Source organism: Pararge aegeria, chromosome 20, assembly GCF_905163445.1.
Source record: "Pararge aegeria chromosome 20, ilParAegt1.1, whole genome shotgun sequence".
Classification (NCBI taxonomy): Eukaryota; Metazoa; Arthropoda; class Insecta; order Lepidoptera; family Nymphalidae; genus Pararge; species Pararge aegeria.
In genome coordinates this window covers 5765853-5791618 of record NC_053199.1, presented here as the reverse complement: position 1 = coordinate 5791618, position 25766 = coordinate 5765853, and the positions used below count along the sequence as shown (strand labels likewise).

The 25766-nt window shown below is 34.8% G+C and overlaps 1 protein-coding gene across 2 annotated transcripts in view; it reads left to right on the top strand.

The window, feature by feature from the left end:
* LOC120632566 (actin-binding Rho-activating protein-like) overlaps positions 1 to 23007 on the top strand; it is a 46577-nt gene extending 23570 nt beyond the window's left edge. For both annotated transcript variants that reach the window (XM_039902457.1, XM_039902455.1), the window contains exons 3-5: positions 9090 to 9267; positions 19952 to 20044; positions 22107 to 23007. In XM_039902457.1, coding sequence (XP_039758391.1) covers positions 9090 to 9267; positions 19952 to 20044; positions 22107 to 22220 — 385 coding nt within the window. In that variant the 3' untranslated portion in view covers positions 22221 to 23007. The remainder of the gene's footprint in view (positions 1 to 9089; positions 9268 to 19951; positions 20045 to 22106) is intronic.
* The last annotated feature ends 2759 nt before the right edge of the window (positions 23008 to 25766 follow it).

Below are 25766 nucleotides of genomic sequence, written 5' to 3'. Positions count from 1 at the left end.
AAACATATGCGTACACTTAAAACTAAAGATACAAGGGTTCCAAACGCGTCTTGTTCTAACTTGCCGGGTGTTCTTTTTTGTTAACACCATCTCACATTATAAATAAATAAATAAATAAATATAAATATACTACGACAATACACACATGGACATCCAGCCCCAAAGTAACCGTAGCTTGTGTTATGGGTACTTAGATGACTGATGAATATTTTTTATAAATAACTTGCTGTTGCCCGCGTCTTCGTCTGCGTTAAGTATAAGTATATAAGTATTCAGTATCGCTAAAATGAGGAGTTCTGTCCTCTATCTGCGACCACTATCAGATCTACTCAAAGTTTGGGGAAAATTAAACACCTATAGTATAAAAATAATATAAATATAATAATATAAATATGAGGGGGTAAAATAATAATAATAAAATTAAATATAATTAATTATAATAATAATAAATTTCCCCTTTTATCATTTTATATACGCCTCTATAGTATAAAAATAATTATTTAATCGGTTATAATTTGTCGAAGTTATGTGGTGTAAAATCGTCAAACACTTTCATCCCCTCTCCCAAAGGAACCGAGCTTTATGTCGAGATAAAAAATAGTTCGGTTAAGTAGTTTTTGCGTGATAGCGTAACAAACAAACTTACATTGACATTTATAATATTAGTAGGGTTAGTAGGGATAGGGATAGGGATATGCATAAATACTTATAATATAAATACCGATAAACACCCATTAAATTAAACTATTGTTAAAATAAGTCGATGTTGTTTAGACTATTTTACGGAAATATCTACATTAAAGTTGATAGATCTTAAAGAAGTATTGTATTTTAAAAATGGCACCAAATTTAGACCTGGGAATTTTGTTCTGAGATTAATTATGTAGACACAAATCTATTGTATCCAACACTATTAACATGACTTTTGGCTTTCGTATTAAAAACGTGAACGTATTGCCAGACCTTTATAACTCATAACACAGGACTCAATATAATCAATACTTTTGTCCGTAACATAAATCAGTAAAAATTTAATTTAACCTTTTATGAAATTCCTCGAAAAGAGAGAGCTCAACGAAATTTTCCTCATTAGCTTACATAAATTAATGTTAAGAATTCGTGCCTTCTCTAATATGAAATTCAATTCAATTTGTGACACTGTTCTCATTGTTTATCAGTATGGTGATTGCACACTGCTGTAAAGGACGCGCACTAATTTCTTTTCGCGTTTTTCGTCAACTCCTGTTATATAATTCATTCATTTTACCCCCTTAGTTTTAGCGATTTGCATCACTTCCAAGTTCAAAGCATTTCTACATTCTTCTTCTTACCCTTAACGCCCGCTGTGGGGGGTCGTCGTCCGCATAACTTAAAAACATGTTGTTATGAGCTTGGCATATTTTTTTGCGACCGACCGCCTCACTGACGTTAGTCCTCTGCAGAAATGTATTTGTTGGTTGAATAACCGCTTTCTTTCGGTTCCAACTTCGGGGTAAGGTGTAATGAAATGTTAAAACCTGTGAAGTATTATTTCGGTTTTCATTTGCACGTTGTACATTTAATTACATCTCAGTCCTCTTCTGCAATCTAAGGTAGTAGAAGACTAAACTGTAATATGGCAGTAATATTAAACGTATATCCCTAATTGTTTTCTACGCTGCATCGTACTGAAATGCTATATCGTTCGGCCGTCTCAAGACAGCGTCTTTTTCAATAATCGGCCACGACCAAAGTCTGCCAAACCAGGTCAAATATTATAAATTCCCGAACAAATTGCGCCCACTGAAATGAATATCGCAAAGTGTCATGAAAACATTATAAGCATTTGTATATAGTATTAGTTATATTATATAAATTGTTTCAAAATTCAGCATATCCACAATTCAATGTTTTTCAACTTAAATGGTAATATTTCATAACAATAATCGCGGAAACAATCCTAATCATAATGATCGCCCAGAGATTGTTTTAACTTAGATTTGATAGCATCATTTCATTTGAATTTTAATTACTTCGATAAATTGGAATGATTTGGTAATATTTTATTGAAACACTGCCTCTTTGTTATTTGTTAAAATAGAATTCTGTCTAGATATACTAATTACTTTTCGTTATTTTTTCACTATTTTAGATTAATAAATGGATGCGAGTTTTTAAGCCACAAAGGATTTCAGAACATGTTACTTTTTATTTTACTTACTTCGTTTTTATGTTCATGACTGTTTCGCTTACCTAGAGGTTTCCATGCTATAATATATATAATGCATGCTATATATAATACTTTTAATCAAGAGATCCTTGGTTCGATTCCTGGGCCAGGATACCAGCCTTTGGGCTGGTTAAGATGAAGTTAAGAACTAGCCGGTAGTAAGAAATAAACTAGTGACAGTGATCGCTGAAACCCACCAAACGCCATTGGAACAGCCCGGTGACTTTATTTATTCCCTTGTTCTAATCCGAAGGAAGGTACGTGCCAAACAGTGGGCTAAAATATTATATTTATAACTTATTCCACTACAAGTAAGGCCTTGACTGCAATCTCACCTGGTGGTAAGTTAAGTTAGGATGCAGATGGTAGTGGGATAACCTGTTAGGGAGTATGGTAGTCATATCCGTAATCGGTTCGTACGCGACATCGCACCGGAACCCTAAATCGGTCGATAGGATGGTAACTAGCCACGGCCAAAGCCTCGCACCAAACAAGACCAGAGAAAATTTTGAAATTATAAATCCCCAAATTGCCCATGCCGGGAGTCGAAACCGGGACCTCCTACTTAAATTCACAGCGCTCACCGTTGCGCCATGGAGGTCGTCAAAAGATCGTCGTTGCCTCCTTGTAGTGGTTTTAGGCGGTTAGTATGTGAAAAGCAGAAATGCTTTATATATAAATTTAATAAAAATACTGTAATACAGATAGAAACTATCTGTAATACAGTATTTTTATTAAATTTTGAACAGTTAGGCCTGGCTACAAAAACATGGGGCAGCGAATGAACTGTGATATGAACCGCAATCAAAGTTTTGTTTAAGACTTGCAGAGATGACCAATTTAACAACACAAAGTCTATTTCGTTTAGTCACGATTTCAATGTCTCAGAGTCTCGGCTACTAGGTACTCTGCCAAAGACAGTCACCAACACACAATGCTAAATTAAGTAGCCTTTGTTGCCAGTATCCTAAAAATAGACCATGAGACTGCAAATTTAAGGCACTGCAATTTATCTACAAGGCACCTCCCTTGTACATAAATCGCAGTGCACTTTGTATATTTCCACAGACATACTCGTTATATTATATTGGAATGCTTCCAAAGTAATGTATGGGAGATGCCGTTCTATAATTTAAACGTTTTAATTCAACGAAAGCTTAAAGAAAAAATAAATTATAACATAACGCAAACAATGAAAAACTGGGCAATGGAAAATATGGAACGAAAGTTTTTGCAGATCTTTTTTCATTATTTAGTCTGTAAACGTGAAATTTAGAAAACAGGTGTTTTAAAGCATAGCACGGTGAAAAATTATTTCATCCAAATCTAAGCCCGAAAGAGGTAAGAAATGAAATATTTTAATAAACAAATATACCTAATGGTAATACTATAAATAAAACTTTCCATTTCTGCTACACCATCAACTTTTCAAACAATATTTGGTCGCACGCTTTAAGCTCAGGCCCGAAGTAGTTTTTTATACGCCAATGTTTAAGCACTAATGGCATAGACAGGGCAGGAGCTACGATCCACCAGTTTGGATTTTCCGTACATTTAGATTTTCTGAAAAATGTGTGTGAAAATCGCACACAAAATACCGTCGCATATCGCGAGCATTGTTCAGTATATATATAACAACACGTGGAACTATTTGCTGACCAAAACCGAAAGCGTAAGCGGCCATTTTTCGAATATTTGTACATTTTATTCGATTGGCTATGCTGTCAGCTCGTTTGTGAGCAATTTTTGTGCAATGAACCTAATCTTTTTTTACATTCCACTACAAGTTGCAACCACACCTGATGGTAAGAGATGGTGCAGTCGAAGATGGTAGCGGGCTAACGTGCTAGGGAGTAATATTAAACCCATACTCTTAATCGGTTTCCACGTGGCATCGTACCGGAACGCTTAGCGGCACGTCTTTATTGGTAATGTGGTAATTAGCCACGGCCGAAGCCTCCCACCAGACTAGACCAGAGAAATTCTTAATTTATGAATTCCTAAATTAGCCCTCCTGAGAATCGCAACCCTGGACCTGCAACATAAAACCACAGTGCTCGTAGCTGCGCCAGGGAGGTCGTCAAAACAAAACAAAAATCTGAATTTAAAGAAACCGGAATATCATATAAACCCTCGACTAATTACATAACTATCCCTTATTATAAAAATTCGACACAGAAGCTAGTAGCAGCTAGATTAAAAGTAAAAAAAAAATTTTTAAACTCTTTAGAGTTTAAGATGAAAGCCATAACATTTTATAATAAACCTTTATGATTTATTATAAAATTTTATGGCTTTATTTAAATAAAGCCCTCATTATCATTATTTTTTATAGTTAGTGAAGCATATCGAGATGTTAGTAGGTATAGAATCAATTAATATTAATAGAGTTAAAGTTATTGTGACCTACTTATCTGCCTCGTATCCTATTTTTATGGTCTAATAAGACCACTAAAAGCTTTAAAGGATCTGGTAATAGATTGATGTGCTCTATCTTGGAATAAATCGCTTTGAACCGCGTAAAAGCCACGGGGGTTGATCACCCGAACATTGCGATTTCTGAAAGGTTTCAGGAGAAAAAGTAAATCACTTTTGCTTGGTTAATATATTAAAGTAATTCAAAGGGTTGAAGTCTGTGAAGTATACATATATCCTAACAGGAATTTAAATTAAAAATTGGTTCCAACTATTCTATCCTGAAATGAGAAAGTAGTGTTTTTTTATTCCAAACTATTACGCTGCAATAATATAATTAAAGAGTGAGAATGGAACCAAATTTCATAGCGGGCCTATTTTAGCACTTTTCAATACCCGTCTATTTGTAGTGGCATAGATGGATTAGACGGACAAATACGGTAAAATCAACAGTAGTTGGTACTTTTTATTACACAAACAATAATCACACACTAAGTATTGGTTTAGGAAAAAAAAATGGTTTAGTGCAACACGCCCATTTAAAATGCGGGTGCACAGCACGTAAAGAAATTATGAAGAAGACGACGCTGCCTTTTGGCATGAGTTAACCGCTGCTTTTTTTTTTGTTTTATTTATTTGTAAAGCGTGCAAATATTGTGTTTTCCGCTCGTTACGCCAAGCGGCAGTCCTGTTTGGTTATTAAGATGCAGATGTCTAAACTCTAAAATAACTGCTATGTCATCCCGCGGCTAGCTCTAAAAACGTGTAACGTCAACGCGGGTTTATGTTACCTACTGTTAATTTTCCCAATTCAACAAAATGAATTCCCGAAAATGATAAGTATCCATCATACATGTGAATCTAATTGTAACCAAACTGTCAAAAGTCAGCTAAATTAACAATGTTTCAATTAACAATCCCATTGTTTTCCTACGATAAAAGATAATTTCAAAATCTTAAATGATTGGTTTCTAGTTACGGCGCAAATAAAGACACAAGCAAAGAAACGCACTTTCACATTTAAAATATTATTTACTCTACTTACTAGGTTTGATAATTAACCTAGTTTTAATGTACCCTGTGGTAACTATTATAATTTATGTAATTTATAATTTATAGGTATACGTACGGTATCAAAGCCAATAATTCATACCCGCCATATTCTCCTGGGATTTCTAGTAGGTATATCGTTTAGGTATTATATTCTAACCAAATAACTCGACATGAAATATCCTTAACATTTATGGAACAGGCTCTTAAATATAACATTTTTAGTTTCACCATAGAGGAGTTGTTGATTCAGTTTATCTATATTTATAAAGCTAGCTAATGCTCGCAGCTTCACCCGAATGTTTCTTGGTATTTTAAGAACTCCACTACTAAAAGTATGCACCTCTGAGCTATTCCAAATTATGAACAAGTCTCGCTTGACAGTTTACACCGATAGAGATGTACAACCAATTTTTTTTTTAGGTTTTTGATTTAGGTTGCAATCTATGGATTCTCATCACCCTATTAAACTCCCAAAAGTGGGCACAAGCCAGCATCCTGGTTTTAAGAGCAAAAACCCTTCAAGATCTTACATGCTCGCGGGCTTTAAAAATTGTTATCATACGATACTCATAATCTGAGACTGAGGTACGGGTCACTAACAATATCTTAAATGCAAGCTGGTGATGTTGGTGGTGAATAAGATTTATTTTGGAGAAAACTCCTCTATTAATCGTTGACCAGAGCCAAAAATCGCTCCCAGGACCTTGCGATCTATAGTCAAACACGCTATGCCGCCTGCATAATCATCATATAAACCCATTTCCAGCCCACTACTCGGTTCAGCACACGGCACGGTTCACCTCCCAAAATAAGAAAGAGTTAAGATAGTAGTCCACCACACTGTTACAATGCGGCTTGGTGGACTCCACACGCCTTTGAGAACATTATGGAGCACTCTCAGACATGCAGGTTTCCTCACGATCACATGCTTTAACGGTAAAGTCTTCACCGTTGAAGCCAGTCATATTTTAATTGCTTTAAAAAACGCACATAAGTTAGAAAAGTTATAGGCGCGTGCTGGGATTCGAAGTCGGCCCCCCAAAAGTGAAGTCGAAGTCCTACCCACTGGGCTATCACCGTTTCTAATATTCTTCTTCGGCCACCATAATATTGGCAACAAATTCTTCCGTTGTTTTTAAAATACATTAATAAAACCAGCCGGAAAACTGAAATTTTAATTGCTCAAACAGTAGCCTGTTGTGAAGAGAGATTCTTTGATGTAACTAAAACAACGTCTACAATTGAAATAATAACGGTGCGCGGCGTAACCTTCGTCGAAATACGAAATTCTTTTGCAAAGGAAGATTCCATTCACAGTTTTTTTAATGACTACTATGCATTTCATAGAAGGAGCTTAAATATTTGTATTAATAATTACTTAATAATAATTCAATGGGAAATTCATCTCCAGTAAGTTATTCATCTCATCTCCAGTTTTTGCTCTAGCTTCATAGCTTAATTTAAATTTACTGGAAGATGGTGATAACAAAAAAATAAATTTACCCGGCTAAGTTTGTTGTGGGCTCTTCTTAGACCAGGGCGCGTTTGGAACCCTCGTAGCTTTAGATTTAAGTTGGCGAACGAAGTTATCACCATCCCGTTACAATTATGTAAACAAATATGTATGAACGCTTCATAAGTGCCTGTGATAGGCCTACATGAATAAATAAATTTTGAATTTGAATTTGAATTTTGAATTTGTTAAAGTTTGTAAGTAAATAGATGGGTTATAACTATTGAAAAATTATCCTAAGAATAAATTAAGTTGTCAATACTTTGGCTGACAACATTGAAAACTATAGCCCTACATATGACCTATTAACCGATTACCGATATTTACGTTTAATAATAAGTAGTAATTTGTTCACAAAAGTTATTTCTGATAGTGCTTTTATTCTAGATTTCACCAAAAAAAGAAAAACATAAAATCAAGTTCTCAACCATTTGGTTGGTATTGTATAGTTACTTTTTATATATGTAACATGACTTCTACAAGCTTGAAGACAGACTTATTATTTTGGTTTTATTATTTTTTATCCAACAGCCGCCTGCCTGCCAGCCTGTGTTTGAAAATAAGTAATATTTTTGCTGTTTGTTTAAGATACAATTCTCCTTCTTCTTGACCCCCATTCAACGTTACAAGATGTCTTCTTCAAGCATCAAAAGACGTATTGTTTTGGATTCGTTAGGAATATTTTTGTAGTTTTTTTGAATGAAAATCCTATTTCTTCTTGCCCTCATCGAATATTACAACATGTTTCTTCAAATTTGAAGATAGACATTTTGTTTTATTTTCAGACTATTTTTTATAGCAACCGCCTAGCTAACGTAAACTCTCTTTAGTTTCAGATACACTGTATCCTAACGAAAATACTTTAAGACACTTATTGTTAGTTTTATAAATAAGACGGTAAAACTCCATCCAAAATTCATTTATCTAAGAACTTCATGTTTATGTATGAATAAAAGTTTATGGGTCTGGAATAACTATACACGTACATCAATGATGTTCAAAATAGCTCATCATTCATAACAAAACGCAATTCTAAATTTTATATAAAGTCAGAAATTTAAATGGAATTCTGTAAGTTGTCAAAATTATCTCGTATAGATTGATAACCCATCTTACCATAGTTACAAGTTAATTTGACGGCCGATTGGCGCAGTGGGCAACGACCCTGCTTTCTGAGTCCAAGGCCGTGGGTTCGATTCCCTCAACTGGAAAATGTTTGTGTGATGAACATGAATGTTTTTCAGTGTCTGGGTGTTTATATGTATATTATAATTATTTATGTATATTATTTACGAAAATGTTCATCACTTATCTTAGTACCCATAACACAAGCTACGCTTACTTTGGGACTAGATGGCGGTGTGTGTATTGTCGTAGTATATTTATTTATATTTATTATTTTAATTTAATAGCAGTAAATATTATAATGAAATTTCGATCAGCTTACTAATTCAGTGCATTTGTCAGAACATTTCCAACTGGTTTTATAATAATATAAGAAAATATATATATCTTATTGTATAAGAAGTATATTTTAGTGTAACCAGCATTGTGCCGTACTAATCATCAATAGCCTTTAACAGTCCACTGCTAACTAAAGGACCCAAACAATTCCGTCGGAAGTTCCGTCCTTTAGTTGTTGCGGTAAGAGTCCTTTAGTTGTTGTTGGAAGGGTCCTTTAGTTGTTATTGAAACAGTCCTTTAGTTCAGTTGGTGATTATTCAAAAGGCTGCATTGGTGACCGCATTAATGGTAGTAGTAACGCAGAGGACACTGCTGCTAGTTCCCCTTATATTCCCTAAGTCACCACGTACGAGATCCAAGAGAAGAGGAAAGTTGGTGACAACTGTATTCTGATCTAGTAAATAGATACAATAATAATATGTGCCTTTGTTTTAGGCCTGTCCCCGGATCCAAGACTGAATACAGAGGCGCAGAAGCTCAGGCGAGAGTGTGCACAGAAATGAAAGAGCTATGTGAAATTATACACGAGTATGGTAAAACGCCTTGCAAAGGCCTCTTACCACCGGAACTGAAGGACGCGACCAAAGTTATTTCATTCGGAGAGTTATTCACAGTAAGTGGCTTTGCTATTATTAATTTCTCGCACGACTACATCGGATACTACAATTCCCTCAATAAGCGAATGAGATAGAAAATTGAGTAGGTACGAAATACGCAAGATTATTTTTCCAAGAAATTGTAGCTAAAGTATTCTTTAAATATCTGTTTTGTACAGTTATACATATAAAGAAATATATAGAATACACAGTTTTGTTGTAATTTCAAAATATTTTTGAACGTTATTTGTTTTTTTAAATATAGAGCCTGAAAACCATTTCAACCACCACACACTTTCAACCGTTTCTGTTTAATATTAATTAAATCGAAATATTCTGACTTATTTAAACTACAATAGAATTTTCTATAAAACTAGCTGATCCCAGCGCCATCTGTCGGGCTGATTTGTGAATTTAAACCTTCCAGGGTGCCACCCAAACGCATACCGAAAAATTCAATCGGTGCATAATCAAATCGGTCCAGCCGTCTAGGAGGAGTTCAGTGACATACCCACGCACACAAGAAATATATGTATAAAGAAGTTTTATGCTGTTCACAATAAAACTCAGGCTTTTAACAATTGTGTCTGTTTATTTATAAACAGCCATTTTTTTAGATAACAAGACTCGTAGTTGTAGTGATTAGCATGTTCAAATTGGATCCATAGGTCCAGCAGTCCATTTTGCCCAGGTACGATGTTCAGCTTTAGAAACTAAAATATCACTTATTTTCACGGTGAAGAAAAACATCGTGAGAAAACCTGCATATCTGAGAGCTCTAGCTAAATTTCTCCGAAGCGTTTGAAATTTGCCATATTTTTGCGATTTATAGCGATTTCTTCCAGCCAATCAATGGCGAATCAAATCTATACAGAAAATAGGTAGGTGGTGCATATACACATATACCCGTAGGAAAATATTTCATTACTTAAATAAATATATATAATATGATATACAATTCACAGTGACACAACGGAACAAGAATATTGTTCCCAACAGTAAACAGTATCATACTGACCGTCAGTATTTACTACATAATACAAACTGTTTAGCTACATCTGTTTGTTTTTCACATATTTACTCTACAGAGAGCCTAGAGCTAAACAGAAATAAATCAATACACGATGAAAATAATAATTGTTATTCGATAGAAGTATTTGGCGTTATGAGCATTATAGTCCGTTCGCCAAAAGCATACGTTCTTGACGTCTGTCAGTTGGCCATATAAATCAATAGCGAACAGATGACATACACATTCAAAGTATTTAATTAGTAAAACAATCATTTATATTTATGGTATTTTAAACACAGCTGATGTTCTGGTTGTGACAGTGTATTTTTTTATAAAAACTTTGTACCTATCGTTTTTTTATCCTGGAAAAAAGTTGCGGAAATAAAGTTTTTCTTTTACCATGAATACCACTACTACTACACTACTACACTACACTACTATTATGGAACTCATCACCTGAACATAACAGAGAATGCTGATCGGTGCACTCATTTAAACACAGTGTTAAAGAGGACTTCCTATCGTTGTCATAGTATATATTTTGTCACTAGTTACTTGTTATAGATATATAAATATAATTTATAATTTTTTTGAAAATATATAATAATTACAATATTTATTATTATCTATGTAATTTTATACAAATGTAATTGTTTATATTTATTTCCAAATTATTTATGTATTATTATTTAGATATGTTAAGTAGTTAATCTTTAAAACCACATTATTAAATCAACTTACTCATATCCCGGGGTAGCTGGAAGAGATCTCTTATAGAGATAAGCTTTCCTAGGAAACTTCATATATTTATGTTTGTAATCACAATTTATGGTACATAAATTATAAATTAATACTATGACACCCCATCAGTTTACAGGCATAGTAACTAATGGGGATTAAAACTTGCCTTACATATGGTGTAGGTATGCGATGGTGGATAGTAGATTTAAAATTTAGTTGACATGTAAACATGTGCGTAGTACTAGAGCTTCATGTGACAGAGCTCGTCCGGGAAATGTACTACCGTCTTGCTTATTTCTGCTGCCAAGCAACATCAATGTGTTCCAATCTGAAGGGTATGGTTGCCGATATTTATACAGGCATATGAGCCCTAGCACCTATTTCTTAGAGTGATGGGCACAGTGCGGCAGGATGATTACGTATCTCCCGACAGGCGAAAATCTATTGGATAGAAGCAGGCGTTACTTTGCGGAAATCCATGATATATTATGAAAATTAAGCTTATTTTGCTATACTCCGCGAAAATGCTATAATCCTTATACTCCACACCAAACAGACCTAGAACATATTTTGTCTATGCATCTTTCGCTCCAAAACCGGAGCATACTCAGGAGATGTTGACTTTACAATAAATTAACAATTGTTAATGAAATTAACAATTGGTGCGTAGAGGGTACATTGCCGAAGATCTGGTGGTGTGGAGTATAAGATTGAAGATTATAAATAACACCATACTGATTCTCCTGCTTTTCGCGGAGTATAGCAAATTAAGCTCAATTTTCATAATATAGACGTAAATCTTGCAATATTAAAAAAGCAAACATCGCAAGATTTTCGCCTGTCGCAAGCCTGTTGTGAGATACGTAATCACCCCACGGGAGGCGTTCCTTGCATGCCCTGCAAAGTGTTGCTTTGTTTATAGGCAATGGTTTTCCATTTGACATAAAGTGGGCCATCTACTCAACTCAGTAGGCTCAACAATAATTACTGTAAAAAAATCTTATTATCATACCTACTCTAATTGTAAGTATGTATTCACGGTCACAAGGAGCAGAATAAATAATGAGGTTCGTCTCAATACAGCCACACTTTGTATTGGTTCTAAAATAGACAACAGGTATCAAAAGTGACGCTAATGATCTTGGCACCGGTTCGGATGAAACATGTACGAAATATTTGAAATTTGCGGCGGAAAACAATTATTGTTTTCTAACTGGCATAATAATAGCTACACTGTCGCGCCGAGAGAACAAAGAGTTGTCGATATTCGTAATGATGATCCTCAGCCTATTAATGTCCCAACGCTGAGCTGGCAGGCGTTCTCACACAGGTCTTCTTCACTCATAGGTGAGAGGCATACGGAATTTAAATGAAACACGCTACGCAGCGTTAATGCTGCGGTTAGGGGTTTTAAATCGGAAGTCCTGAGCTCGATTCCCGAAAGGAGCCATTTGGGTATTTATTAGTACCAAATTTTCTGAAAAAAAGAAAAGAAAGAAAATGTAGTAACAGCCGTGCCTAGGCACCACAACGACGTGCCGCTAAGTGATTTAGCGTTCCGGTACGACGTCGCGTAAAATCTGATAGGTGTATAATTTAAATATAACCGCTATACTCCTTAACATGTAAGCCCGCTAACATCTTAGACGGCATCATAACTTACCAGTTGCGGTTACAGTCAAGGGCTTACTTTTAGTGGAATAAAAAAATTAAAAAACATTGTTGATAACGTTTAGTCAAGTGTATTTATTGAAAAAAAAATGAAACAAATCGTCTACCATACTTAACATTAAAACGGTTAAAATGCATGTATTTTTTTTTAAATTGCCAAAAATGTTAGGCAACTTTATTTTGACCCTGCTGAACACTTGAGTTTTTCTACTTCCGACCGTATGACATGTCCAAATATAAAACACTTTGTACCGCCCGGCCGATAGACATCCTACAGCCCAAACGACTGAATAGAAACTTGAAACTTTCAGCATTCCAAAGGTGGGCTAAAACAGTTTAAGGTGTAAGTTGGGTAACAATGTTTGCATGAGTCTCCAGTCTCCACCAAAATTAGTATATTACTTTCGGGTCAATATAAAGAAGAACGTATCACTCCGATTTGTAATGCCAGCCCCAAATGTTTAAATGAGGAATTAAAGTTTTAAGAAAAGTATTTTATTTTTCAAGTCAGTTACATAAATTACGTCCACTCTTCCCTCACTCACATATATCTTCTCTTTACACATATTAAGGCATTAAGTGAGTGAGTTATTTTTACCAGTCCTATTTAAATTCTGTACCTTTTAATAAAACTTATAACCATTTACTTTCTAATGTATTGACCACAAAATTAAGAACAAACAGAAGCCATATACACGACTGATATTGAAGCATCAAAACCAATCCACTTTAGAATGGTTTCTCGAACAAACGTTAGTCACTTCCACACCAATTAGCAGTTGACAGCAATTATTTTACCTGTCATGTTCTAAACGTTCACGATAAAATGGGAAAAAGTTTATGAGCTAGCAACATTCCGCGGGTGTAAACTGAGATTTGTGCGGGGCGTTTTCACTGTTTTTGGACACAATACACTGCATGAAATAATGGCTGAATGAGGGTTCTGTAATTGGTATTGATTTAGAAATTGTGCATTGTAAAGTCAAGATCTCCTGAGGATATTCCAGTGATAAAGCTAAACGTGTATAGATGGTGAATTTTGATGATTCTGTTGACACCGATTGGTGCAGTGGGCAGCGACCCTGCTTTCTGAGTCAAAGGCCGTGGTTTCGATTCCCACAACTGGAAAATGTTTGTGTGATGAACATTAATGTTTTTCAGTGCTGGATATTTATCTGTATCTAATAAGTATTTATGTATATTTATCAAAAAAATATTCATCAGTTATCTTAGTACCCATAACACAAGCTACGCTTACTTTGAGGCTAGATAGCGATGTGTGTACTGTCGTAGTATATTTATTTATTTATTATTTAACAGCTTGAAAAGGTTGTTAATAGTACGATCAATAACACTAAATAACATAACCCCTAAATCTTATCACCCTTGGCTTTGACCTTTTGGAATTCGGGTCAACTCGGCCAGGTTAGGTTATAGTGCACCAATTTTGAATAGTTCGATGAATACTAACTTAACCTAAGTCTGGGTTTATCTAAGACCGCTAAAGCAATTAGTGAGGCGTTTACTGCTCCAGTATAGTCTGAATCGGTCTAGTGGTTTGTGGTAGTAGTGGTAGACAATCGAGTGACAATCTATTACAATTTTAAAGTCATACTTGCTGCAAGCCGTGATGCAAGCCTCAAAGTAAGTTTTTACGCGTATTGTTTAGACTTGTTCATCGCAGGGAACACCGTGGGGCGCAGCTAGTATAAACCGCATTTCGGCGAAATTTTAGCTTCATCATCATCATCATCACAACAACCCATTACCGGCCCACTACAGAGCACGGGTAATCTCCCACAATAAGTGGGGGTTAGGACTGTAGTTCACCACGCTGGCCCAGTGCGGATTGGTGGACTCCACATACCGACGTAATCGAGAACTCTCAGATCTCACGACGTGAGAGTTCACATAACTAAGAAAAGTTAGAGGTGCGTGCTGGGATTCGAACTCGGCCTCCCGAAAGTGAAGTCGAGCTCCTACCCAATGCGCTATCACCGCTTCATACTCATTGATATTAAATTCAAATTTTCATAAATCATGCGGTAATAGTAGAATTTCCGGGTTAAAAAGTAGCCTATGTGGTATTCTAGGCCATAAACTATCACTATTTCAAATCTCAGTGAAATTCGTTCAGTATTTTCTGCGTCAAATAGTGACAAACATCCATATATCAAAAACATCCTCACAAATTTTTAAATTTATAATGATAGTTTTTATATAGCATATTATGTCCTTGACTTCGTTCGCGTAGTTTTATTTTCTCCGGATAAATTGTCCCTGGCACGCTCACTCTCTTTGCGTTTCCATAAAAATATCACATCGATCCACTGTTATCTTGTTCCATGAAAGAAGGACGAATACAGACATACTTTTGCATTTATAATATGACTAGCTATGTCCCGCACTTGAGCCACGTGACTCCTTTACTTATAGCCGTAAACTGGAGTCTTTATACCAAATTTTTTCATTATTTAATATTACCAAAAGACAAGGTCATGAGATTTTAATATAAAATGTATTTATGCAAGAGACCTATGAAATGTAAGGGTCAATATGTTATGGATAGCACTGGGATAGATTCCGCTAATTTTTAACTCTGACTTATAAAGAGTAACTATAAAACTTAAAGTGCAATATACAAGTTACATAAAATTCATAATTTGTTTAAAGGGAATTGCATACAATTCTACATTACTACCCATTGACGTCTTTTAAAAAGTTCAAAGTTTGTATTAAACGTAAGCTTATAGAAAAGTCCTATTACAGTATAAAGGACTACTTGCGTAATCGATAAAAAGCTAAGGTGTGAATTTTTGATCTAACCAGGTTGCTTTTCTAATAATTTTAAATGACAACGTGAGATGGTGATAACAAAAAAAAAAGCCCGGCTAAGTTTGTTGTGGGTTTCTTCTTAGATCAGGACGCGTTTGGAACCCTTGTAGCTTTAGATTTAAGTTTAAGAATATTGTTATCGCCACCTTCTCACTCCGTTTAATTCTCATGTAATGTACGCATCAAAAGTGCCACCTACTTGAATTAAGATAGTTTTGACTTTGACTTTGTTACAGTAAAAACACATACCTAACGATTATTTTTTAGGGTATTATTTCGGATATATTTTTTGATTCATCATCATCATCATAGACAAAGGTCTTTGGTACGGAGATCCAAATTATTGAATTGAATTCCACTTAATGCCGTCCGTCCACCTCTTTGGGTCGACCAACGATGGGCTTACCGGTGTGGGGCTGCCATTCCAGCACCTTCGTTTTTATTGATTAAATAAAGATATTATTTCCATTTTATTTAGGTCAAATTTATTATTTTAGTATTTGAATTATGCTCTAGCGTAACTACATATCTATTCTGTCTTGTCTGCCCCTCAAATTATGTTTCCTTTTAGTTATCCAGGCTAATCGTAACAGTTTCTCCTTAGAATGGCTTCTTTATAACGGAAAACGTGGACAGATACTCGCTCAACTGCCAGTTAATAATAGATAATGTTACACAAGGCAGAAACCTTAAAGGAGATGCCTTTATTATCTATGGCTCTTACAAAAGCGTGGGAGCTAGAATAACTAGACAAAGGATCGTCTAGAGTTGTCTGTTAAAGTAATTTTAACAATTATTATAACAAACTACCCTTCCAGGACTTCGCCGCGTCTGCCAGCCTTAGAGTAGCAATTACGGACCGCTAGATTTCTTGGGGTAAAAAGTATCCTTTTTCCGTCTTAAGAATATAGCCTAGCTATTTTAGAAAAAAAATCATAAAACTTCTAATAAACCATCGGATGACATCTTGGATTCTTTTGATTAAATTTATTTTATTAAAGCTTAAATTTAAGAAGCTAAAAGTTTATAGAAAAGTCATATTATTATGACATAGAGTCATATTATGATAAAGTGATAAACGAATGGTAAACGATAGGACAGCTTGGGTAGAAACAGCTTGAAATAGGTTGCTCTTTAAAATATTTTAAGTTTAAAAATCGACAATGTGAGAATCTATATATATATAAAAGAAAGTTGTGTTAGTTACACCATTTATAACTCAAGAAAGGCTGGACCAATCTTTATGAAATTTGATTTTTTGGATTTCTCTTTGGCCGGAAAATATTTATAAATAGAAAAAACTTAAATTCTGTTAGTATTCTGTAGTATACGCGCGCATTTACAAAAGATAGACGACAGGATAGCATAACAGTATAAAAATGCATCATACTGTTTCCAGTGAGGGCATATGGGTTGACTTTACTGCAATAGTTGCGTTTAAAAATCCATTTTGAGAAAGTAAAATGTCATTGTTGTTTTTGATTTCGGTCAATCCATACAAAAAGCTTGCCAACATTATCATAGAGACATAGAATATTTTTTTTATACATCAATAAGTCACACCGAATGATAATCCCCTGTGCAAGTCTCGTAAAACGGTCCTTGAGGCAAATTAATAATATTTTTGCTGACCCATATCAAGGAATTTTGAAACAAGAAACACTCAACACGTTAAACGCCATATAAATTTAGTTTATAATTACATAACATAAAGTATTCATCCATGGCAAATTTTGGCCTAAAACCACTGCGTTATAATTTAATACGTACTAGGTACTTACTATAGACGTAATTTTTTCGGCGAATTTACAAATTACGAGAAAGGCTGGTATTATATTATTATTAGGTGCGGTATAGTAGTTAGCACTTCAGCTTCACTTAGTTTGGCTGAGGTCGAATCCTGCCTCGCGAGCTTTAATAGACAAAATAATAGTGCTTTATAAAGAATTTAGTGAAATGGATGGCGCGACGTTAAAATGTGTTAATTGAGTTTAATTTTGACATATACAACAGAATTATAACCGATATATGTATTTATATTTATAAATTTAATTTTCTAAATGAAAAATTTAAGTAAACTCGTGGGCCTTCAAAATTTACGTATCCCATTTATTTACGGTCTGCGTTTATTAAAATACTAGTCATTGTCTGGGCTCTTTGCCGCGTTTGAACGTTTCGTATTCCTGGGATAAAAAATTGCTTTTGTTACTCTCCATCCTTTGTCTATGTCAACAATAAAGTTGATTGTGAAGGAAGGACAAACGAACAAACACACAAACACTCAAAGACACTTTCACATTCATTATATTAGCATAGATTAATGTTAACAAATTATGTGCACAATAATGTACACTATCACTTTTCCCTACTTTATTTTCGTAAAGGCACAGCTCGCCTGGTCATTTTATCGTCTTTGTGTGTAAAGTTTTTGTGAAACTTTTCAATTACATACCATTAGGGATTAATTAAAATCTTTTTCATGTAAAAGGCACACTTAAAAGCTTTTCACTGTCTAGCCTATTGATTGCTTGTCTATCCATATACACGCTAAGTACTCGTATATAAATGTCATACAGCAAAACTGTTTTGAGAATAGTTATTTCAATTTTTAAAGGGTTGCGCGGCCTTTTAAAGAGACAAAGTTCAAAGACCTACGTCTATTGAAAGAAAAAATAATCGAGAAGAAACCTTTGACAGAGTAAATTTACACAGTTTAAAAGACTTTCGCAATATTCCTTTAATCAAATGGGCACTTCAACTTTTTTCAAGTGAGAATTATTACGAAGTAGTAATATCATTTAAGTATTTCTTTAAAGAATAAAAAAAAATTCAATAGTCAAATAATATAAACTAGACAGGAGACAATAGTATCACAAATACGAAATTGTGTTTGTTTATTTGCCACTTGATGTTGAGTTCTGTCAGTACCCTAATCTTGGCTAAATTATGCATCCCGAAGACAGGCAGAAAAGTAGGTGTTTTAAGTCTGTAACTGCGAACAAAGAAAATAAAAGTTGTACTGAATTTGCTTCATGACTCGAGCTAATTGTGGCGCTTTTGAACGCCTAACTTGTTAGTATGTAGAAGAAGGGATATAATGTTTTATATCCCTTCTTCTACATCTCTTCTTCTTCGTCTCTTGCTGGACCTAACTCGTATTTTATGGCCGGAATCATCCGTTTAGGTAGGGCCGCTGATACGGTTTTCAGTTGAGCTGACTCCAGTCCTCTAGCATACCGCCAGGTCGCTCAGTGCTTCAGGGAGAGATGCTGACTGAGCAAACAATTGTTGCGCGTTATTTTGCTACTCCATTGCATCGGAGCATTACGTGTATCGGTGTTTCCCCTACTTCTACATGCTCCGCATAAACGACTATCAGTTGTAGATACCTAGAATAAAAATAGGTGTGTTTAAATGGCAATACGCTGTTATCATATCTTTTGTTGATAACCTTCGGTAGAGGTCAAGATGCAATGCGAGAAAAATCTACCGACCCATTTTCTCGTCTTATCTCATAGAAATAGTAGTAAATGATAAACACAAATATCTGAAGACGCGCATGTTCGCCCTGCTGGTATGGCCTTCTCCGTAATATGTTTACACTCATTTGTGTTGTTTTAACACTCCGATTTGTTGTTGTAGCCAAGTTTTGTATTCACTGAAAGATACGTTTTTGTTGTGGTCACACAATACCCCAAGTCCCAAGTCTCATGTGGCCAGAGGCACTAGAACCTATGTTTCCGCTATGGCCTCTTTTTATAACTCCCTTTTATTGCGTACCTATTTACCGCGACATTGAACCGGAAACTGTTCCAGATTTATTTTTGCCCGTGCGCTCTCGATTCCATATTCGGTTTCGCCAGCAATGTTTATGCCGCTAATTGCGAGCGAACAGTCGGTCATTACTATACGCATGCCAAATTTAAATCTTGGCCGACGCTGGCCGACCGTCGGCCGTGACTGCCATGTTGGAATGTCAAGTGACGTCATTATACTGCAGTAATGTATGTCCGGGTGATGTACGTCCGGGGAATTCAATTGAGTAAACATATCAGATCGTTATTTAGCGGGTACCTACGCTCTTCGGTTTTGTTATTGTACCTATATTTTAAGCAGTCTAGTTAGACTTGGTTCAGTAGTTAACATTTTCAGTTACAGATGGTTAGGTTCCGGGTTCGATGGGTCGAGCCAAAGATTGTTAGGTATCGGTTTCCTTCTGTTAATATATTTTGTTTAAGGAATATGTGTTGAGTATTTTTTCAGCGTGTGACTATTATTCCATGAAAATTCTACACGTAGAGTTTCTTTGATATCACCATAAGTCTCGGATTCGATTTCCTGCTTGGTTAATGTACCTATGTACCTATTAAATAAATAGTGAGGATTCAGTTGAGACTATCGTAAGAATAACATTATAGTTGATATTATTTTTTTTTTTACAGATTTATACAGTAATCTCGGACAAACTCGTCGGTATTCTACTGAGGACGAGAAAGTATCAACTAACATACTTTGAAGGAGAAGTTTTATTCCAGGTAAGTGTCTTTTGTAGGTAACTACTAATTGAAACTATATCGATTAGTTTTCGACTGGACCTTGACAAGCTCTCTGGAGCAGTAGTGAGCGCTGTGGCCTTATCAGTAGGAAGTCCCGGGATCGATTCTCGACGGAGAAAGTTTAAATATATAAAATATCTGAATTTTTACTCGTCTGGTTTTCTTCGACCCTGACTAGTTACCATACTACTGACAAGGACGAGCTGCAATGCGATAAACCGTTCCGGCACGATTCATAAATAATAAGGGTATGGGTTTAGTAAAGCTGGTATACCTCTAGCCGGTTAGCCCGCTACCATCTTAGACTGCATCATTTATCGAAAACACAATTGAAGAATGAAATAACTAAACTGCATCGCGAGAGATAATAAATGATGTGAAATCATTAATTTTTGCACACTTACGAACACACGCACACACTCACACTCATTCATGCTGTTGTGAATATCGTAACTGATTATTTCGTATATTTTGTACTTGTACCTATTGCTTTATATATGTAATCTAGATTTGGCCTTATTTTACTAATAAGATAAACCCTTAACAAAAATTGTTTGTAACGCTGTTGGATTACTAATAAATAAATCATTACTTACCATTAGGTGAGATTGCAGTCAAGGGCAGGCAACTTATAGTAGAATAATTGGGTTATACCACTACAAGTTGCCTGCCTGTGCACAAAAATGTTTAACAAAAACTCAGAACATATAAAAGAAGGAGAAAGGGAACATATAAAAGCGTATATTCCCAGAAACCTTAAAAAAATATTTGCTAGAGAAAGCTTAATATAAAATGAACGACTTTCTTAAAGAGCATATTTAATAATGATTATAGAAAGTCCGCCTTTCAATCTGGTTACAGCGCCCTCACAGGGTTCTTACATAATACATAAATAACCACGATCCAAACTATAGACCGCGCTCAATTGGTTCATATGTCAAAATTCAAAAAATCCAACATTCATTTATTTCAAGTAGGCCTATTATAAGCAGGCCTTTTGAAACTTCAAGTCTGTCTGTGTGTAGTGACTCTACCACCGGTTCGGAAGGCAGATTCTACCGAGAAGAAGCCAGCAAGAAACTCAGCAGTTGCTCTTTTCCAATATCAACAATTTACATTTTACATTTTACATTTTTAAATTCATTTTTCTATCTTGTGAGAGATGAAAGCGGAGCCGGATGCTTCCAAGCAACCTTGTCATTAAGAAATTCATCAATTGTATAATAACCTCGCTGTAACAGATGTGTTTTAACACATTCTTTAAACTTATGCATTGGTAGGCCCAAAATTACCTTAGGAATCATATTATAAAAGCGTATACTCAATCCCACAAATGACTTCTATATGTTAATATGATTAGACCAATGATATGCTACGTACCCAAGATGTTTTTGTAACCTACCAATAAGATCTTCTTATTCACTCAGCGGTTCAGAAGATGAACAATACACTTTCTTATACCCAAATGAAACAATTCATTTTAAGGAAGATCACAAATTGTTATTGTACCCAACTCAATATGGATGACGCGGTAACAAAAATTCCCGCTTAAATTAACTGTGGGCTTTATCCGGGATCAGTGCGTGTTAAGAACTAGTAGGTTTGGTTTTAAGTTTATTGAAGTTAATAACGAATATAGTTATCGCCATTAACTCATTACTACTGACTAATGGAAAATTCAAACTGTTTATATTAGAATTAAAAATATATACGCCTTATAAGTGCCTGAGATGTATCATCAACATTATCATTATCAACAAACTGTCACCAACCCACTACAAGGCCAATGTCTTCTCTTAGGCCTTAGGCTTAGGCTTAAAATAAAGGTTTAGGCCTTAGTCAACAATACTGGCCTGGTATACTGGATGGCCAAAGCGAAATATATTTAATGGCTGTTTGTGTATTACACTAATTCAGATTGAATCCGAATACTTAGTTCACATGCTCAGACTTAATGAACAGTTTCCTCGATCGGTTAGACAAACAGATATACATGTGATTTTATTGAATATCGGATCTAAGTTCTTGCTTCTTCTTCCAGAAACGGGACGACGACGTGCCTGTGTTCTTGATGCAGCCGATCCAAGAGATACGAGAGTACTGTAACAATAAAGCTATGCAGGCCCGGCGATCGGTGTCACCAATGCCAAACTAAATAAAACTAAATAATTAGAGGATTACAATCACTACATAATAGGAAGTAAACAATCCGCCTTCTTCACACTTTTAGAGCCCCCACGCACTATGCAACTTGGTTGCGGCAGCCTATCTGACTTTTTTCTTTTTTCGGACGGACCCGAGATTGGCCGATGACTACCTGAGGGGTTGTTACTACGCTACCGGGGAGATAGGGTGAGTGCGAAAGCTCGCCATACGAAGAGCCTCAGCCTACCTGCTGCTAGCATACCTCATGAGCAGTCTGTTTTAGCAACCAATGAACGCAGCGAAAGTTTGAAAAATTACGCGAAGAAATTTATAGAAAATTATTATGGAATAAAGGCAGAATTTAACAACATTTAATCGCCTTGCCTAGTTATAGCTGCAAACTGCAAAATGTTAGTTATATAATCTTCCACAGCTATTAGCTGTAGAGTGGGGACCTCTTAAGTCTGATCCATTATCGGTCCCATTAAAATCCAAGCTGCCTAGTGCGTAGGGGCTCTTACTGTCTCGAATTGCTGATGTGGAAAATTTCACTAAAAGATAAACCGACTCTTTGAGAAGGTATTATTATGTAACTGTGTATTAGATTAAGTAAGATTAGTCTTTAGGTCAATTAATTAGTATTTAATATAATTTGTTAGTATAGTGTAGGATTTAATACTATACAACCTGTTTTTATTTTCCATCTGTTTCAATGACCGTGTTATAAAAGTCTGAGTCTGTAGAGGCTGCTGCATGCAACTTTTATTTACCTGCTTATATTGTTGAAGAAGGCTGTACCTTTAACCCACAACGCTGATTCAATGAGGACTAAAGCATATGCAGATAAAATATAAAAAAGATGAGAGCAGGTACGTGTCGGATAAAAATCTCAGACTTTTTAATATCATTGTAGAAGTTTCGTCACGAGATGAGAGCGGGGATATATAAGATTTAAAACTTTGAACAAAGCAAATTGCCGTCTGCACGTGCTGTGCAATCTTAAGTTTTAATAGAACAAAGTAGTAAACAAACCGGGGAAGGAAAATGGAAATATAAAAATATTTTAATATCAGAATTAAATGATTGATTTGAGATTGTTTTACAACTTCAATTCTTTATATATGAATTTAAAATTAGGGGAGATAAATATTAAAACAAGCTGAACAACAAAAACCCCTTTTTTTCATGCTACGTCGGGAATTTAAAGCAGCAATGCGAAGGTTAAAAACGTAGGTCAAAGAACTGATGGACGCTGGGTACCCAACGTGCTTGAATGAAGACCAAGCACAGGAAAACAGCGTGAGTATCTACCCTCCAATTAGCTGGACTGACAACATCAAACACGTTGGAACACCTGTAACACTATAGGTACACAAGCAGGTCAAGACCGTGGAATTCGGAAATCTCTACGAAAGACTTATTTATAGCAGTTGACGTCCATTGGTTGATATAACGATGACACTGATATTTTGAACAGTTAAACTTTATTCTATCCGATCTACAATAACTACACCGGTTATAACACAAATTAAATACTTATTTCTCCATTTTGAAATATGGAAGCAGCTGATCATGTCAAGGGCAAGTATTCTAAATTTTTTTCTGTTGCATGAATAAATCGAAATTGTTTTAATTGATACCGCTATCGCATCGCGCCGCTTACACTCGTTAAAGGATGCCTCTTTCTAATTAATGAATGGTAGGCATTGGACAGATTAATGGGGCCACTATTGTAAGACCAATATGTCACCGTGTAGAAATGTGTTGGACGGAAATGTAACTGTTTCAATTACACCTTAGATATTTCTGATTATTCTGTATTTCTGATGATTTAGTATCAGGGGACTTTTATCCATATGATAAGACCTCAATACTATAATTTATAATGCAATCATTGTATCCGTAACCTTTTTGTTTTTGTATTGTATAGAATCTATACTAATTTAAATTTGGCCTTTGAAGTTGTATTTTACAAAATTAATTATTAAAAGTGTTGTTTAGTTTAGTTAGGTATATAAAGAGGGTTATTTTTATTCTTAGTTAAAATGTATACTCAGTAACGAATGCAGGGTAAATCTGTCAATTGAATATAATAAGATGATAAAAACGGTTTCAGTTCTAAACTAGCAGATTCCACAAAAAGAACAAAGCATTGCTAGCGGGTAACATTTTAAAGTACCGATTGTAATTTTTTTTTTTGTTTTACAAGGAGATACAGAGAGAAAAATTTTTGCTAAGGAATTAGTATTTCTAATTATATAGGTACAAAAATAAAACATACATAAAACTGAAAAAATCGAGGTTATCTATTATACTGTCACAGAATCTAATATCTACAATTTATTAGACCTAAGTAACAAATATCGAAGTAATTACTTATCGTGTAGGTACGCACTTAAATAAAGGTTAGATTTAAATATAATTAGAAAGATATAATTGAAAAGAAGGGACCTAGTGTAGTGTTTGTATTGTATTAAATTTAAGTACCTATTAACATTTCACGATGTATATATACCATAATTTGCGATAATCACGAAAACCAGGAAGATCTGTACAGTAAATTTATAAGTTCTATATTCTGTAGACTCCACACAAAACTGATCTTGTAAAATTTACTCTCTACGCACGTTTCGCTGCGACACCCGAGCTTTCTCAGGAGGTATTAAATTTATAATGAATAATTGCTAAATAGTCCTAGCAATTTCTCGTGCATAGAGAGAGGTACATTTCAGAAGATCTGTTGAGCGTGGAGTATGATAATAATTAAAGAATTTATATGTTTAACTGAACACATTTTCCTGGATTTTGCGGATTAGTAAATTAAGTTTAATGATCGTTGTATACAATATAATTCCGCAAGGTAAAGATTGCTTATATTCAATATTAACATTCTGCTAAGCCGAATTTACATTGCAAAACTACGTTCTGAAATATCAACTACTTCCTACATAGAAGGCAAAGAATTGCCTTCTATGTGCAGCGCACTGGGTCTACTAATTTTTAAAGATTTTTTACTCTGCTCATTTGCTAAAACTACGTCATAACTATTAATATACTATTTAGACTTATCACCCTTTGTAGCAGGCGCTTTCGGAACACTGGTTTTTGCCAATGTCTACACAATGTAATAAACTGATTGACAAAAACTACACAAAATGATGTCATGAATCAGTTAAACACAAAAAGACTGTTCAACGCATGAAATATCTGAAAATTAAATTAAATTTGAAATGCTACATTTGCAATGTAAATCCGGCTTGCGTAAAAAACTTTTCTTACCAAAAAAACCATCAGATTTACGAAAATACTTTAAAGGATAATTTAAACAAGATTGAAATAATTAACTAACATCGATTTATTTGAAAAAAATAGCAGTGTGTATTTATTAAAACAGATTAATAATTTATATAATGCAATAAAAATCAAAATCACGATTTCTAGTCATTATCTACTTTCTTTAGATAAATTTAAATAATACTCTGGCTCCTTAGATAACATATTTTTATACTGTAATGGAATTAATAAAAAATATGTTTATTTAATATGTCAGAGAAAT